At 41.9% G+C, this 17,429-nt stretch overlaps 1 protein-coding gene across 1 annotated transcript in view; it reads right to left on the bottom strand.

Moving 5' to 3' along the window:
• LOC145407478 (sodium-coupled monocarboxylate transporter 1-like) overlaps positions 1 to 17,429 on the bottom strand; it is a 65,355-nt gene that overhangs the window by 11,049 nt on the left and 36,877 nt on the right. The window contains exons 7-8 of the mRNA XM_080278408.1: positions 4,906 to 5,024; positions 4,509 to 4,663 (exon numbers count right to left, since the gene is read on the bottom strand). Of these exons, the coding sequence (XP_080134534.1) occupies positions 4,509 to 4,663; positions 4,906 to 5,024 (274 nt within the window). The remainder of the gene's footprint in view (positions 1 to 4,508; positions 4,664 to 4,905; positions 5,025 to 17,429) is intronic.

Below are 17,429 nucleotides of genomic sequence, written 5' to 3'. Positions count from 1 at the left end.
CTTTACACTTCCCGACACCGCGTAATATGATTACCACAGCCTGATATTATCACTAGAAACACTATTCTATGATTTTCAAATAGTTTGGAATCCATACTCCAAAAAAATCACTGTGAAAGCAATGAAAATTACGAGCGCGTATGATCCTCCCACTTGTGCTCGTTCCTTGCTAGTATTCTGTCATTTATTATTCATAAAAACACTCACACTTTATATTCCCATTACTATATAACACTTATATATATATATACATATATATATATATATATATATATATATATATATATATATATATATATATATTGTTACATAGCCTATGATTTCATCATCCTTTGTATAATTCTGACGTACAGTATGCTGCATTTTTGATCACGATTCGCCTCGTGGCTTTCATAGTGACCAAGCTTCCGTGTTCTACCTCACTCCCCCCTTCTCCTCCCTTATAGTAGAGTAAGTCGTTCTTTCTGTTGTTCAGAGCAGGAGTGTCAACTCTTTGTCCCCTATGGCTTCATTTGCGCGTCCTTCTTACAAGTTGTATCAAGCTCTGCCGGCCCCTATATAATGAGCTCAGTCTCTGCATTAATTGCCACTTAGATCTACTCCTCATTTTGTTCACATCTCTGTCCTCCCCTGTACAGTTGTTATTATTTTTGTGAGTGCTCAGGAAGTCTCCAACCATCTAGCTGCTGTGTAATTTGAGTATAAGTGTTATTACATTTTTTTCTTGTACTGTATAACATAAGGTGTTAATTCGTAGGCCTGGTAAGGTTTTTGTGGTTCGTGTGGAGTTTTGATGTCAGCCAGTAGTAATAATATTTTGTATCTGTAATAATATATCTTGCATTAATTGAGCATTATCCGGTTTTCTCATTTTATCAGGGCTGACTTAAATAAATTTACTCTTGCTAATTTCGTGTTAATAGAGGCTATTGCAGTTGAGCATATATTTAACTTGTTTTTTGCCATTACATCATCCTTATGAGTCCTGAATGTTTAGTTGTTAGTTTGAGCATTAAACTTTAACTTGTAATTTTACCTAACTCTTTTGTTTTGAACCTGGAACTTTGCGGGACAGTAGTGATTTTCGTATTCTTACTTGAAGTGTTCATTATCTCTCTCTCTGTTCTGTAACAATATATATATGCAGTCTTTATCTATAAGTCTCCTTCAGTAATAGTACTTTATTGTGACTGTAGGCATTCAATTTCTCTTTCAGTAAAATACATAGAGAGCCAATGTTTCACTTTCATTCTCATAACTTCAAGTATTTGTATTCATATTCTTATATTACTAATTATTTACATTTCTATTTACATTTTCTATTGTATTTTCAATATTTACATTTCTATTTTACTTACACTATGTTATGCACTGTCACTTGCGTATAAAACTATATTACACTGTTCAGTCATATTTACATCCATTGGTTTCACTTGCTATTTACACATTATTTATACATTATTTACACATTACTTACATTTTCCACTTGCACTTTTAGAACTGCTTCAGGCTGTGGTTATCAAGAAAGCAGGTAACGCAGAGGGGAACCTGGCACTCAGCACACTGCCAAGGGGTGCGTTTGTGCTCAGGTGTGCGTCGGGTGGTATGTGCACACACCTGGCACCTGCGGATCGCAGCCTCCCTCTTGGTTGTGGCAGGCATTTGCACCAGTCTGTGCCGATCCATGAACGCCCTTTGCTCAAGTCTGTCGGGAAGTCTTACAGCATGGCGCCTTGGAGTTGCTCCTGTCACCCTACCATATCTCTCAACCAGCTGCTGAACACAAGTCCTGGTGAACAACCTCAGGGAGAAGGACTTGGGTGGCTTTACCTTCATCTTGTACAGGATGAAGGCGTTCAGCATCGTCATGTCAATGAGATGCAGAAAAACTTTCCTGTACCACCTAGTATCCTTCCTGAGGCAGTCGATCTCTCCAGTCATCGTGTCGGACTTGTCCATCAGTCGCATGTTGATATTATAGTCGATGACAGCATCAGGTTTCCTCACAGGTTCGCCCGTCCTATGGTCAACCTTCCCACTCTTTCATTTCCCCCTTGTGTACAGTGGTGAGCATGTGCACGACCCTCTTGTCATGCCACCGTATTGCCGGCATCTTCTCAGACTTGTTTAGGTGCACATCTCCTCGCTGCGAGTTTCCTGCCTCTGGGAATTTGGTGAAGTGGGAACGATTGCTCTTCACAGTGCCACAGGAGCCGATGCCGTGCTCTGAAAGATATTTAGCAAGTTTCTGTGCTGTATAATAGTTGTCAGTATACAGCACATGATTCCCACCAAAATACCTTTCAAGCAGCACTTTCACTACACAGCCTGAGAAGTCAAGGAGGTGTGTTTTGTCCAGATCGACAGTGTTGGCTGAATAGATGAGAAAGTCAAGGATGTACCCTGTCTTACAGTCGCACAGTATAAAGAACTTGATTCCAAAGTGATGGCGTTTGCTTGGAATGTACTGTACAAACCTATTACGTCCTCTGAACAAAACCAAGGATTCGTCTATGACAGCCTTCTGAAAGGGGTGGAAGAATGACAAACTTATCCTTCATTCTGCTCAGAATCTCCCGGATCTTCCAGAGTGGGTCGGTTTGGGAAGGTACATCGTTGTTGGCGAAGTGCAGGTTTCCCATGATGTTCCAGAAACGATCTCTGGCCATGTACTTATTGAAGGTGGGTGAGGGTAGTAAGGGGTCCATTGACCAGTATTCTTCCAACTCATGCTTCTTTGAGTGTGGCATGAGAAGCATGAGGGCGAAGAACACATACAGCTCCTGCACTCCCAGCACAGTCCACTGTTGCATCTTCGCTGCACCTGCACCACTTGCAGCACGTTGTAATTCATACCTGTTAGTCTCATCACATATGTGCTGCATGACTTCGTCATCGAGGAAGGCCAAATGGAAGTCCACAAACTCAGCATCCTCATCAAGAGTGAAGGCAGGCTGTATCCCTGAGGAACTCTCATCAAAATGGAGATGTTCAGGGAAGAAATCGGAACCTTCTGTCCACAAGAAGGCGTCCAGGATTCCCTGTCGTGGCGGTGTAGGGTGGGTGAGGGTGGAGGGTGGCTGTGAGCAGACTGGGCTGCTTCAGGGTCACTCTCACTGACCCAAGGTTGCCGTGTAGCACTAGCAGCCCTTACTCTAGTTGCTACTCTACTTTTACGAGTCAGGGATTTGCCTCATCCCCTATGGCCTGCTTTCACTGTAGGTGCTGGTGGAGACTCCGACGACGAAGACTCAGGAGAGAATTCTGCTGAAGATGAGAAAGAAATTAGTGAAGTGGGGCTGGGGGAGTGGGGAGGTGATTCACCTCGGGACTCATGGCGGGCTGAGTCACACTGGGCCATTGTTCCGGGGCTAACCCTCTGCCTTTTCACTCCCTTCCCAAATTCCTTCCCTTGCTGCACTAAGGGCTCCTTTCCTTTGGAGCTAGGGATAACTTGGGACACTGAAGCACTCGTACTAGGAGTTTCTGTCACAAATTCCTCCCCAGGCTCATCACACGATTCACCTGAAAGATCAAAGTCACTATCCATCATTATCATTGACAATTCTGCCAGTTCACGTTCCACTGCTGAGTCACTAAGTCCTTTACTGCTTCCCACACGAGTTTTTCTAGGGGTAGAGGTCACAGGGCCCTTTGCAATGGGCACAGAAGCGGCGGAAATGGCGGGGCGCAAGTGCGACATGGTTTTACCTCAAAGGACGACAAGGAACTGATTCCCGTGGCGTATATGGGAAGGCAAGGGTTGACAAGATCAATAGGGTGACAGATGCTAATTTACATGCTATGAAATGATTGGTAGGAAATCTCGACAATACATAAAAAAATAGGTAGTTCCAGGTGAATGTAAATATCACTTAGGCTTCTCCCTTTCTTTCATATTTATATTTTTATTACGAGAATAGATTATAGGGCATATTTCAAGGGGAAATTACCGGGGGAAATTAGCGAACGAGTGCACGTGAGGTGTTGTCAGGTGATAATTAGCCAATTCCAGGTGTATGGCACTATCAGTTACCTTATTTTTTTTTGGTTTATATTATTTTGTATAAGAATAGGGCATAGGGCTTATTTCAATGGATGAAATCAGTGGAAAATTCTGGGGAAGATTTGCTTAGCGCAGCGCGGCCGGGCAGGCAAGAGGAGAGGGTAATGGAGGGGCGGTAGGGAGGGGAGTCAAGAATGGGAAAAAATGGCTAAATTGTCAACAATGGATGGGAGTACATATGAGATTAGGAGTGGTGACTAGTGTTGGACATTGGCAGTACTGGTAGATGATACAAACCACCACTTGTAAGCCTGGGAGAATTCAAAATAACATAGAATCACAGAAGTGATGCCCCGTGGTATAATCCATTGCACCCAAGCATCACGAAAGTGATGCCCCGCAGTTGAAGGGTTAGTAATATGCTCCTCATGGGGCAACATAGGATTGGATGATGAAATTAAATAACAATACTTTTATGTGGAGACTGTAAACCTGTGCCCACCTTTGTGTTGACCCAGGGTGTGCACATGCCAGCCAGGAAGACGCCTAGGATTGGTCCCTTGACAGCTCCTGAAATGCTGTTGAAGACATGGAAGATGTTGCCCAGGTTGCCTGCCAGCATACCCACACAGATGCCAGACAGTCCCATCACCACAGCTGCCACCAACATGCAGCATCAATACACAGTGTCACAAGATGGTGTCTACCAGAATGTAAGGAAAGTGTTTTGCAGTACTCTATGCTGATGATACAATCTGTTTCCACTGTATAAAATTATAAATGTCATGGACAACATGCAGTGATGAGTGTGTATTGACAACACAGGGAATGATTTTTAAAGTTTATGGACCCCTCAAAACTGCTGACTTATTGCTGATAACATGAGAAGAAAGCCTTACATATGAGCTTGAGGACTCTGGTGGCTGAGGCATCTGACATCTTGCTGAAGTATGGAATATCCTTCAGAAAGTCCTCCCACAGCAGGCAAGCCATAGAGTTACCGTAGCTGGACAGCGTACTGTGTTGAAAGTGGGACATTGTTTGATGATTATGAATGTGTTGTTTGAAAGGGAAATTTTCCCCCGAGCTAGACCTTAATAGATCATATAGCCCTACTAGGTGACAGGAGGGCGCTACCCCTCCCGGCATAGCAGCTACCAGCGTGGTTCGAACTCACGATCCCCCAGTCCCAAGTCCGATGCTCTACCACTGTGCCACCCTGACCCCATGTGTTGTTTGATAAATACATAGATGATAACTTTATCAAGAAATTTATAATCTATGATTATTTTTCTTGCATGACTAATGTAAGTATCAGGTAAAGTTTGAAATGTGGCAAATAGTCACGTGAAGTGGAAGGCTAATGTGTGATTTGAAAGTTGTGATATGGAGAAGGAAATTGAACAAAATGGCTGCAGGAGAACTTCAAAAAGGAATATTTACTAGGCTTAGCATTGTCATGTGGAAGGAAGAAACTAACGATAGTAATAAAAAAAAAAAAAAAAAAAAAGGAAAGAGATCCGTTGAGAAATGTGGATTAATATATCCTTGGATAAGAACTGATGTAGTTGAGAACAGAAGCACATTGGAGTTGTTTCCTTCAAGAGCTGTAGACTGCCTTCGGTGTGACAACATGGGATACTTATATTTTGTGGGGGAAGTACATGCACAGTAGATGATGAATGAATGAGATACTGTACAGCATTTCAAACAAATGGACAAACAAAGGTGTGTACAAGACATCAAGATGTGGAGACTGATGAAGCAAAGAATTAGCAAATGCTTCCACTGTATTGAAGATTCTTGCACAGAGCTATGTATGATTCAATTATGGCATTATCTCTCATATTGCTGTGTATGCACTTACTGAGATGAGTTATCTCATAGAATAAGATTTGTTCTCTATCAACCTCAACTCAGGTGTGGAACAGTGCCCCTTGTGGGATACACTTTTAGCCTTTAGCAACGTCAGTGCAGTTACTGGCACTGACAGGGAAGGCTTTGAGGATTGTGTATAAGTAGGTCCCCATGGCTGTAGAACCAGGAATTCCAATAGTTCTAACTTTCTGTATTTTTAAAAATCCCATAAATTTAAAATTACTGCATGCAGATTCCAGAAGCCTTATCTTCACTGCTGGACTTCTTATTCCATTGCTGAAGAGGTTGCTGAGGAGACTGACCACCTTGTTGTAAGAACTCTGGAGCATCCTGCAGAACTGCTTGGTTTTCAGGAAAGCAGAGTTCTTTACTGCAGTTCACAGACTTGATGTTGCTGCTCTAAGGCTACAGATGAAATATTGGAAAATCTCGGGATGCCATATAACTATTCAGTCTTGAGCATGGAATGCACTGATGAGTATGCAGTGACAGTCAGGAATCAGTTTGGTGTGGTCAGTGCTGTTGATGACCCTTTTGAGTGGAAGGTTACTCATAAGTGTGTTACTGTGAGAGAAGCTGATGAATGTGTTGTTGAGTGTCCACGATCAAGTAGGGGATTTGTCTCACCAGGGATGCTAGCAACAGTTGATGGGTTATGCTTCTAGACTGGCTAGGAACTGAGGGCCACAAAGATTTCTGGCTTTTCGGTCAAGAGTTTTACCAAGAACGGACAAAGAGAGGTATGTCAGGGAAATTCGTGAGGAGTTAGAGGGTGTCATTCAAGTACAGTAAAAGTCCTGTAATCCGAATGCCAGGGGACCGAGGGTCTTTCGGACTAGTTTTTTTTTTTTTTTGACTATTGGGGGGACCTCTGAAAACATTAGAAATATGTACAGGATCATTAACCCCCCCATCCCGACGTTTTCTGGGCAGTGGTACGCCCCAGTCACGACATTTTTGGACCTTTTTTTTTTTTTTGGCTCAAACATCCGCTTTTGGTGAGAAACATCGAAAATTCATAGAGAAATTGCTCACCTGAGATTTAAAATACTCAATCCAGGTAGGAGTACCTCCTTACCTTACAGGGTTTTCTATCAGGCTGGCTGCAAAGAAAACGAGTTCTATGGGAGGATAACTATTCCACACCACTCATAAATGGTATTTATTTATTTATTTGGTACGAATTTATATGTAGTACGAGAGTATATTGGTTTTCAAACGGTAATATAGGCATTATAAGCATTATTTCACCCTCTAACTCATCACCATTCCTGACCTTTTTTTGCCACATTACCTGATCATCATTTCTGACTGTTTCTTCCTCTAATGTTTGTCCTCCACATTCTCATCGATTGGGGAATCACTCTGGCCCTGAATTTTGTACCGTGTCATGACATGGCTTTACTGGCCAGGTCACTGATAACAGGTGAATTGATGAGAAAAGGGCATGCAGAAGGGGGAGGAGGTCATGCTGGGTAAGGCATTGTCCCTGCCTGGCATCTTGTAGAGGAAGGTGTCCCGTGTAAACATGCCAAAAATTATTCGCGAAAATTGAAAATTGTACAAATTAGGGACCTTGCAATGTTGCCGCGTTAATTTACGTCTCCAGGATATGAGTGCACATCATGTGAGGACGTGAATTCACGTCTCCGGGATGGGGCGGGTTAAATAAACACTTAAAATGATATGGCTTATTATTTTACTCATCAGAAATGCAAAGAATTGTAGATGAATAGTTGCACGAAGGTATATCCACGTTGAAGAGCAAGTCCAAGCAAGATAAATCTTTAAAGCCCAGAAAATTTTGAAAAAGCCCAGAAAAAAAAAAAAATTGCCTTTCAATATTCGGAGTATTGGGATGTTTGGATTATTGGTGGTCAGATTGGAGGACTTTTACTGTAAATGACCTTCGACCTGCTATCAAGCCCTGAAGAAGCTCTGCTCCAGTCCTGCCTCTCAGGTTAACTCTGCTGAGATAGTAGATAGATGGTTTGTGTCTGGAGTGAGTGACTAGAGGGCTTATTGGCCTGGATACTAAAAGCAGTTGTGTACAGCAGAACCCAGCATGGAGCTTCCATCGGCTGATGTGCAGTCACTAGCTGCCATCCAACCAGTCTACAATGCCATGTCTTCCTTAGATGAATACAGGACGGCAGTGATGGGGCTGAAAAGTGGTAGGGCGACTGGTCTCTGTGGCATCCGGCCAAACTGATCAAAGATGGGGAAGAAGCCATATATGGGGATTACTTGCAGTAATATGGGGGTGAGATTGTAGTGGAGTGGATATGGAAGTTGTGTAGACTGGCTTAGGAAGAGGGAAGGGTTCCAGAGGAGTGGAAATCAGGTACAATTGTTCCTTTCTACAAAGGGAAAGTGGAGAGAGAAGTATGTGGTAACTATAGGGATATCTGCCTTCTTAGTGTGACTGGAAAAATATATGGTAGAATACTCATTGACAGAGTTAGACATATAACGGAGAAGCCAATTGGAGAAGAACAAGGAGGATTTAGGAATGGAAGAGGGTGTATAGATCAGATATTTGTTCTAAGATGTTTAGTGGAGAAGTATTTAGAGAAGGGAAAGAAAGTGTATGCTGCCTTCATGGACTTGGAGAAGGCTTATGACAGAACAGATAGGCAAGGAATATGGAAGGTATTTAGAATACAGTACATGGAGTGGAGGGGAAATTGTTGAGTTCTGTGAAGAGTATGTTCGAAGGAGCTAGGGCTAAGGTGCGAGTGGATGGTGAGCTGAGTGAGTTCTTTGATCTCAGTGTGGGACTGAAACAGGGATATGTGATGTCTCCTTGGCTATTTAGTATATACATGGATGGGGTTGTAAAGGAGTTGCAAGGTAGGGCAGTGGATGTGAGGGTGGCTCTAATGAATGAGGGTGAAATGTGGAAGATTCCAGTGTTGCTGTTTGCTGATGATACAATGTTGTTGAGTGAAGATGAATGGGAGTTGCAAGGTTTGGTGAGCGAATCTGGGAGAGTGTGTAGGAAGAGGAATCTGAAAGTTAATGTAAGCAAGAGTAAAGTTATGGTGTTTGAGAGGAATGAAGTCACAGAATGTACAGTGAGGTTGGATGGTGAGGATATGGAGAATGTGAGTGCATTCAAGTACTTGGGTAGTATGATGAGTGAGGATGGAACTTTTGGGGATGAAGTGCTTGAAAAGGTACAGCAGGGAAGGAAGGTTGTTGGTTCACTGAAAGCAGTGATGAGAAATAGGGAGGTGAGTATGGAAGTTATGAAGTCACTGCATGATAGTATTGTGATCCCTACCCTGACGTATGGAAGTGAGGCATGGACCTTGCTAGAGGGGAGCAAGTCAAGAGTGAGAGCAATGGAAATGAGTTGCTTGACAGGAGCATTTGGAGTGACATGGAGGGACAGGTTGACGGATGAAGAAGTGAGGGAACGTTGTGGGGTGGAAGTGGATGTGGTTGAGAAGATTAAGAGAAATACACTGAGGTGGTTTGGACATGTGGAGAGAATGGAGAATGAAGAACTGACTAAGAGGGTGTATGTAGGTGAGGTGGAGGGAGGGAGAGGGAGGGGAAGACCGAGGAGGAGGTGGAGGGATGGAGTTGAGAGGTATATGAGGAAGGGGGGAGTGAGCTGGGGGGAGGGGAGGCAAATTGTGGGTGACAGAGCGACTTGGAGGCGTTTTGTCTGGGGCCACCCTTTGCGGGATTAGGGCGTCGGTCTATAGATACATAAATAGTTAGACTTGCAGTAGCTGAAGTTGTTCGATGTACTGGTATAATTCCTTCTGATTGGATGAGGTGTTTGGTTAGCCCTGTTTGGGAAGGGAACGGAGATCTGTGTGACTGCAATAACTACCAAGATGTTACAGTTTTCAGTGCTCCTGGCAAGGGTCTGGCTCATATGCTGTTGATGGATATCCAGGACTATTAGTTAAAGATTCAGATGCCTCGGCAATCTTCACCCAAGAAGTCTACACTTGACTGGATTCTAACCATCGTGAGTTTCAATAAGGGTTGCTGGCAGCCTGCATCAGTCTCAAGAAGGCGCTTCACTCAGTAAATGAGGCAGCAGTAGGGGGACTCCTGTCCCCTGGCATCCCCACAGTGATTATCCAGTTGATAACTGGCTTGTATTTAACAGTGTGTGTGTGTGTGTGTGTGTGTGTGTGTGTGTGTGTGTGTGTGTGTGTGTGTGTGTGTGTTCTACTGCTTGACCATTGCGTTTATTTCTTTCATTTTTCAGTGTGAGAATAATGATGAAAAGTGTGAGGGTCATGACGAAAGATGTGATGGTGATGGTCAGGATCGAATCCAGTATTTTGAGGTGTTGTCCATACACAATCCCAAAGTGATGAGCAATTGGCAGTTGGTATCATTTGCTCTTTTATTATATTTTCTGACTTCTGACCCGATGATGAAGTGCTGTGAACATGGATGTGAATATTGTTTGTGTATCGGTATTGTTCGTAACGTTCGTTTCGTTTATAAAAGTTCCAATGTGCTTGCATGCTCTGGCCTTGGTCACCTAATGGTGTCTCTCCACGCTACTTGATCTCTGGCAGCTCCCTATTTAGCCCTTTATCCCTGAGGCCACACTCTGTAACCTTATCCCAGGTCTTTTTCGGTCTGACTCTCACAACCCAACCCCCAACGTGAATAGGTTGTATCATATTTCTATCGTTCATTCATTTTTGAAGAATCTAACACGTTTGCATGAATCGGCCTTGGTCATCTAATGGCGGCTGTCCATGCTACTCAATCTCTGGCAGCTTCCCTATTCAGTCCCTTATCCCTGAGGTCACACTCAGTGACCTCGTTCCAGGTCTTTTTCGGCCTACCTCTTGCAACCCCCAACATTAACACTACTCACTTTCTGCAGTCAGTTATCATCCCCCATCCTCTACACATACCCAAACCATCTCAATCTACTGCTGTTCATCACAGCACCAATACACTCCAGTCCCATTCTATCCCTCAACTCTTCCACTGTAAACCTAGCCCCCCCAGGTCTCACACTCAAGGACGCACTGCACATCCACCTAATCATTGTCATCTCTATACGTTTGAGCCTGCGACTATCCTCTTCCTTTACTGCTCAAGTCCCACTACCATACAGCATTACACTCCAAACACATGCTGCATACAAAGAACCCTTAGCATGGAGGGAGAGCCTTCTCAATGTCAGGAGAGGCAACAGCTCCCAGAACTTCTTCCAACCACTCCCCACTCTAGCCGCAGAGCTAGCTCCTGCCCCACCTTCAGCACATAACATGCCTCCCAAATAACAAAACTCTTTCACACACTCAAGAGACTCACCAACAAGTTCAATCCTTTCATGCCTGACCATCTCCACCTGCTCTCCCTGACACACCACACACATGAAATCAGCATTATCTCGCACTCTACCTCTAACACCACATCTCTCATGCACTCACTTATCACAGACACTGCACAATATGGAATTACTTCCCACGCCCTTGTGGCAAATCGCACATCGTCACTCTCCCTCTTCTTTGAAAGTACCGCCCCCAGCCCTAGATATCATCACTTTTGTTTTATCTGCATTTGCTTGTAAGCCCTTGTGCCCCATACCATCTCTCCACTTCGTAAATCTTTCCTCCGCCCCCCTTTCATTCTCTGCAATGAACACCAAATCATCAGCATACAACATCTCCCACGGGAGTCCATTTCTGAAGTAAGTATGTCAGTAAGTAGGTAAGTAAATGTTTATTGCTTTATGGTCATACATCCATGTATACATTTGAACATTACATAACAAGCAACGGTCTGTCGAGCCTAAGCTCCCTGACAGACATTTTTATAAATACTATTTATAAACTGTGGTTGCTTTAGTTGGATATACCAGCTACAATCGTATGTGTATCAGAAAGTAGAAAATTATATAAATACAAACTACAACCTTATGATAATCGAAAATATACATGCATACACTCATACATATATACATACACACATTCATAAATAAATACATATACATCAATATACATACACACACATACTTTTAAACATATACTGTACATACCTATTCTCACATACACACATGTGCACATATACAGTATGCACACATACTGTACATGAACACATATATACATACATATACATATAGATACATGCACATACATATACACACATATATACATATACATATACATACGCACACATACACATACACACCGCTCGCTGGTGCAGTGGTAACGTTCTCGCTTGCCAACTGGTGGACGGGAGTTCGCGCCTCGCTCAGGTTGCGAATAGTTTCACTGACGAAGTGGGTGGTTACTGTCCCCCTTGAGCAAGAGGACGGGTGTGTGCGTGTGTGAAGGTCACAGCCTTGCCCTTAGATCGGACTATATGAGCTCTCAGCTCCCTTCCGGGAGGGTAAAAGCTGACGATCACGACCATCAAGTGATCCTGACCGACCCGGTGAATATATATATATATATATATATATATATATATATATATATATATATATATATATATATATTATTCTCAAAACACACACAGCTACACATTTACATTCACACACATACACATACTATGCATGAATTGTATCATAACAAAAGGTGCTTTTGTTCTACCTTAAATTATTACAAAATTATATGTATTGTATGTATTGCTGACCTAACAAATAATTTTTCATTTCTCTTTTAAATGTTAGAATATTACTTGACTTAAGAATTTTTTTTATCTATTAGTAAACCATTAAATAGTTGAGGGCCGAAAGATATTATACTGTTCTTGAAGAGGGTTGTTCTAAATTGTGGAGAACATAAATTAATGCTATTACTACGAGTATTATGTGGGTTTTCTACAAACTTAAGTATTTCATTCCCTACATAGGTCGTATACATCAATAGTAATGTATAATACTTATGAATATTTTCAAAGTTCAACACTTTTGTATTTGAAAATATTGGGGTTGTTGAATCGAATTTACCTAGAAAATATATACATCCTATTTTTTTTATTCTGAGCAATTATTTTGTTCAAAAATGAGGGCCAAGTACATGCCCATATGGATGCACAGTATATGAGGTAAGGATGGCATAGTGTATAATAAATGCTGACCATAGCCTCTGTTGTTAGATTATAACGGATTTTGTATAGTACACCACAAACTTTGGATAACTTTAAACATATTTCATCTATATGATATTTATAATTTAAATTCTCATCTATGAGTACACCAAGAAATTTTATTTTACTGACATTTTGTATAGTTTCACCATCAAGTAGTAATGGTGGCAAAGAATTTTTTACTGATCGGTTTTAAAAGAAAACATATTTTGTTTTGGATACATTAAGCTTTAATTTGTTAGATTTTATCCATTGATTTATAAAATTTAATTCCAAGAGTACTGGTAAGTTTGAATATAGGTAATTTATATTTCTGTCTGCTAACAAAAGATTGGTATCGCCAGCATATAGCGTAAACTTAAATTTTGTGCTGACCTTTACTATATCATTAATGTATATTTGAAAAAGAAGTGGCCCAAGGATAAACCCTTGTGGTACACCCTTTGATAAAGATTTAAAAGGCGAGAAATTATTGTTACAAAAAACACATTGTATTCTATTACTGAGATAACTATGAAATAGTTTTAATGGGACACCTCTCATTCCAGTATGTTCGTTTCATCGTTTCGTTTTATTTTTAAAGGCTCCAACATGCTTGCATGCGTCGGCCTTGGTCACCTAATGGCGGCTTTCCAAGCTGCATGATCCAATACAGCCTCCCTGTTCAGTCCCTTAACCCTGAGGTCACACTTAATGACCTCGTCCCATGTCTTTCTCGGTCTACCCCTCATAACCCCACCCCCAATATTAACACTTCTCACCTTCCTCACCCAATTATCATCCCCATCCTCTCCACATGTCCAAACCATCTCAATCTACCTCTCCTCATCACAACACCAATACACTCCAGTCCCATCCTACCTCTCAACTCTTCCATCGTAAACCCAGCCCCCCCAGACCTTGCACGCAGGGACGCACTACACATCCACCTAATCATTTGTCATGGGGTTTTGTGAATTTAAAAATTAAATAAAGGTTATATGTTTTGCTTGAAAATAGACAAAAAATTGACTTGTGAAATCAAGCAGTAAGTTTTACTTTATGCTGGTTTACTTCACCAATTCTCTAAGGATGAGAATTTATAAACTTTCTCAACAGTACACAGCAGAGACTAATTACTCACGAGTGCTGTTTGTAGTACTGTTAGCCTCTCGAGGAAGTGACTCCACCCCTGACAATCAATAACTAATACTAATAGTAATAAACAGGTTCTTGCCGGTGCATTAACTCCTGGTTGGCACAACGGATTTAAGCTTAATACAAAAGGACTGGCCTAAGTACCAGTTATGAATAATGCAAGCGTTTATGCAAACTAGGAGCGGCAACTAGAATAAGCTTAATGTGAAGAAATAAAACACGAGTTTAACTATATATTAAGCTCAAAGGAAAAGAACTGTAAAATTTATTAACTACAATGAAATAAATTTACGTTACATGAGTCTCAAAATGACTTCAAAATAACAAGGAGAATACACTCACTCACTCACTCAAAGCTAAGCACTTAAACCTAGGAAAAACAAAAGAAAATACTGGTCAGTGGAGGGGCTAAGCAGAATGACTGGGCGTCGATACATAGGACGGACGCTGCAAACACGCTAAACGCTCTTCGCTGATTCATCGCTAGGTGGAGATTTCAGGAACTCGCTGTAAACGAACCTACTCTCACGATGATCCGATCCTGACTGACTTCGAATTATGAAAGGGGGCGAGGGATGACCATACTTGCTTCAACGGTCAACGGAAAGAAAGTGAGTGATATACGCTCACAATAAATCACTCAGTGAAGGTGCTAATGTCGCACGCAAGGATGATCACTTATGAAACAGTGAAAAATGTTCTGAAAACCGTCCCAATCGAGTGAACGCTAGGACGGTTGAACTGAGTGATACACAGTGGGATTCCACTAGAATTCGCAGTTTTCACACTGAAACAAAAATGTCACGAACTTATAAACACGCTCGCTCCCATTCGTAACATCATTGTCATTTCTGTACGTCTGAGCCGGCGAATATCCTCCTTCTTTACTGCCCAGGTCTCACTACCATACAGCATTACACTCCTAACACATGCTGCATACAAAGACCCCTTAGCATGTAGGGAGAGCCCTCTCAGTGTCAGAAGAAGCAAGAGCTCCCTGAACTTCTTCCAACCACTTCTCATCCTAGCCACAGAGCTAGCTCCTGCCCAACCTCCAGCACACAACATGTCTCCCAAATAACAAAACTCTTCCACACACTCAAGAGTTTCACCAGCAAGTTCAATCCTTTCATGCCTGACAATCTCCACCTGCTCTCCCCGACACACCATACACATAAAATCACCATTATCTCGCAGTCTACCTCTGATACCACTACATCTCTTGTGCACCCATTTATCACGAACACCACACAAGATAGAATTACTTCCCACGCCCTTGTGGCAAACTGCACATGGCCACTCTCCCTCGTCTTTGACAGTACCACCATCAACCCTAGATATCATCACTTTTGTTTTATCTGCATTTACCCTTAAGCCCTTGTGCCCCATACCATCTCTCCAATTCCTAAACCTTTCCTCTGCCTCCCTTTCGTTCTCTGCAATCAACACCAAATCATCAGCATACAACATCTCCCAAGGGAGTCCGTTTCTAAAGTCACGTGAGAGGGCTTCAAGTACCATGATAAACAACATGGGACTCAAAACTGACCCCTGATGCACACCAACGTTCACGGAAAACTCATCACTCATATCTCCATTCACTCTTACCTGGGTGCGAGCACCCACATACATAGCCATAACTGCCCTAACCAGCCACTCCTCCAAGCCAAGCTTTCTCATTGCCCACTTCACCACCTCTCTAGGGACTCTGTCAAAGGCCTTTTCCAAATCAACAAAAACAAAATACAGATCCCTTCTCCTACCAATATATTTTTCCTGAAGCTGTTGAACAATGAATATGGCATCAGTGGTCCCCCTACCTGGCATAAACCCAAACTGCATCTCATCTATATTCACTCTTTCTCTGATCATACCTTCTAAAACTCTCTCCATTACCTTCATTATCTGATCTAAAAGCTTTATATCTCTATAATTTCCTCTTTCCAGGGCATCACCCTTCCCTTTATACACATTTACAATTACACTCTTCAGCCAATCATCTGGGACAACACACTCATAAATAATCATATTTAATAGTGTCACGGGGTTTTTAAAATATATGCAATTTATTAAAGGATAATATTCAATAATATTGAAGAGCAGGGACAATGACTGTCTTGCTAAATCAAGCAATGATTACTTCACGCTGGCTTGCTTCGCACGATTCTCTAAGAACGAGAATTTATAAACTTTGTCAACAGTACACAGCAGAGACTAATTACTCAATTGCTGTTTATTAGTACTGTTAGCCTCTGGAGAAAGTTACTTCACCCCAGACAATAAATAACTAATACTATTAATAATATCAGGTTCTTGCTGATGCTTAACTCCTAGAAGGCACAACGGATTTTAAGCTTAATACAACAAGACTGGCCTAAGTACCAGTTATGAATGGCAAACGTTTATGCAAGCTAGGAGCTATAAGGGAATAAGCTTAATTATGGAGAAATGAAACATGAGTTTACATTACATTAAGCTCAAGAAAAAGAACTGTTAAATTTATTGATTACAAAATAAATTTAACGTTACATTTCAAAATCAAATTAATGAGATCGCACTCACTCACTCACTCAAGAGCTAAATTCTTACGCCTAAAAAAAAACAACATGCGGCGCAGCCGGCCAGCATGTAAGGAAACAGCACACTTAACTAACTCTTAAGTCTCGGAAAACGAAAAGAAAATACTGGTCAATGAATGCAGTGTATCACCAACGAAGGGTGGGAGCCTGGAGAACTGTAGTCTAGTGGAGCCTGGGTGCTAGCTGACCTCTCACTGCTGGAGCACAGAACCTCACTCCGTCACGGCAGACACTTGACTGACCATTCAAACGATGCGTGTGGTAGAACGCACAGGCCAGCCCAGAAGCGTGGCCAACGGTTTAGGCAAGCAGGGGCGAACAATAAAGAAACAATAATATCGCTCAGTAGAGCACTCAATGACGTGCATTAGATCGGTCACTTTTGAAACAGTGACGAATGTTTTGAAAAGTATACCACCGAAATGGAGAGAGAAACGGTTAACTGAGCGATACACAGTGAGTTTTCCACTAATAGTTCGTGGTTTCTCACAAAAGGAAAATGTTGCGAATTTGATTCGTGACATTACGCCCCATGAAAATCAAATCTTTCTTTCTTCAGAAAAAAAGATTTCAATATACATACATATAATTCCTAACTCAGTCACACAAGATTCACACTGTGGTGTGTGTGCTATCCTGCTACAGGAGAAAATCACTATCGCCAATGAGCGTAAAAACCTCATATTAACGTTAATAAAGGCAAGCTTGAGGGAAAAAACTCCGTGACGACGGTGAAAATC

Source organism: Coenobita brevimanus, chromosome 73, assembly GCF_032717465.1.
Source record: "Coenobita brevimanus isolate Jiangsu-jjx chromosome 73, ASM3271746v2, whole genome shotgun sequence".
Classification (NCBI taxonomy): domain Eukaryota; kingdom Metazoa; phylum Arthropoda; class Malacostraca; order Decapoda; family Coenobitidae; genus Coenobita; species Coenobita brevimanus.
Note: the sequence above shows the minus strand (reverse complement) of the source record. Positions and strands in the feature narration are given on the sequence as shown.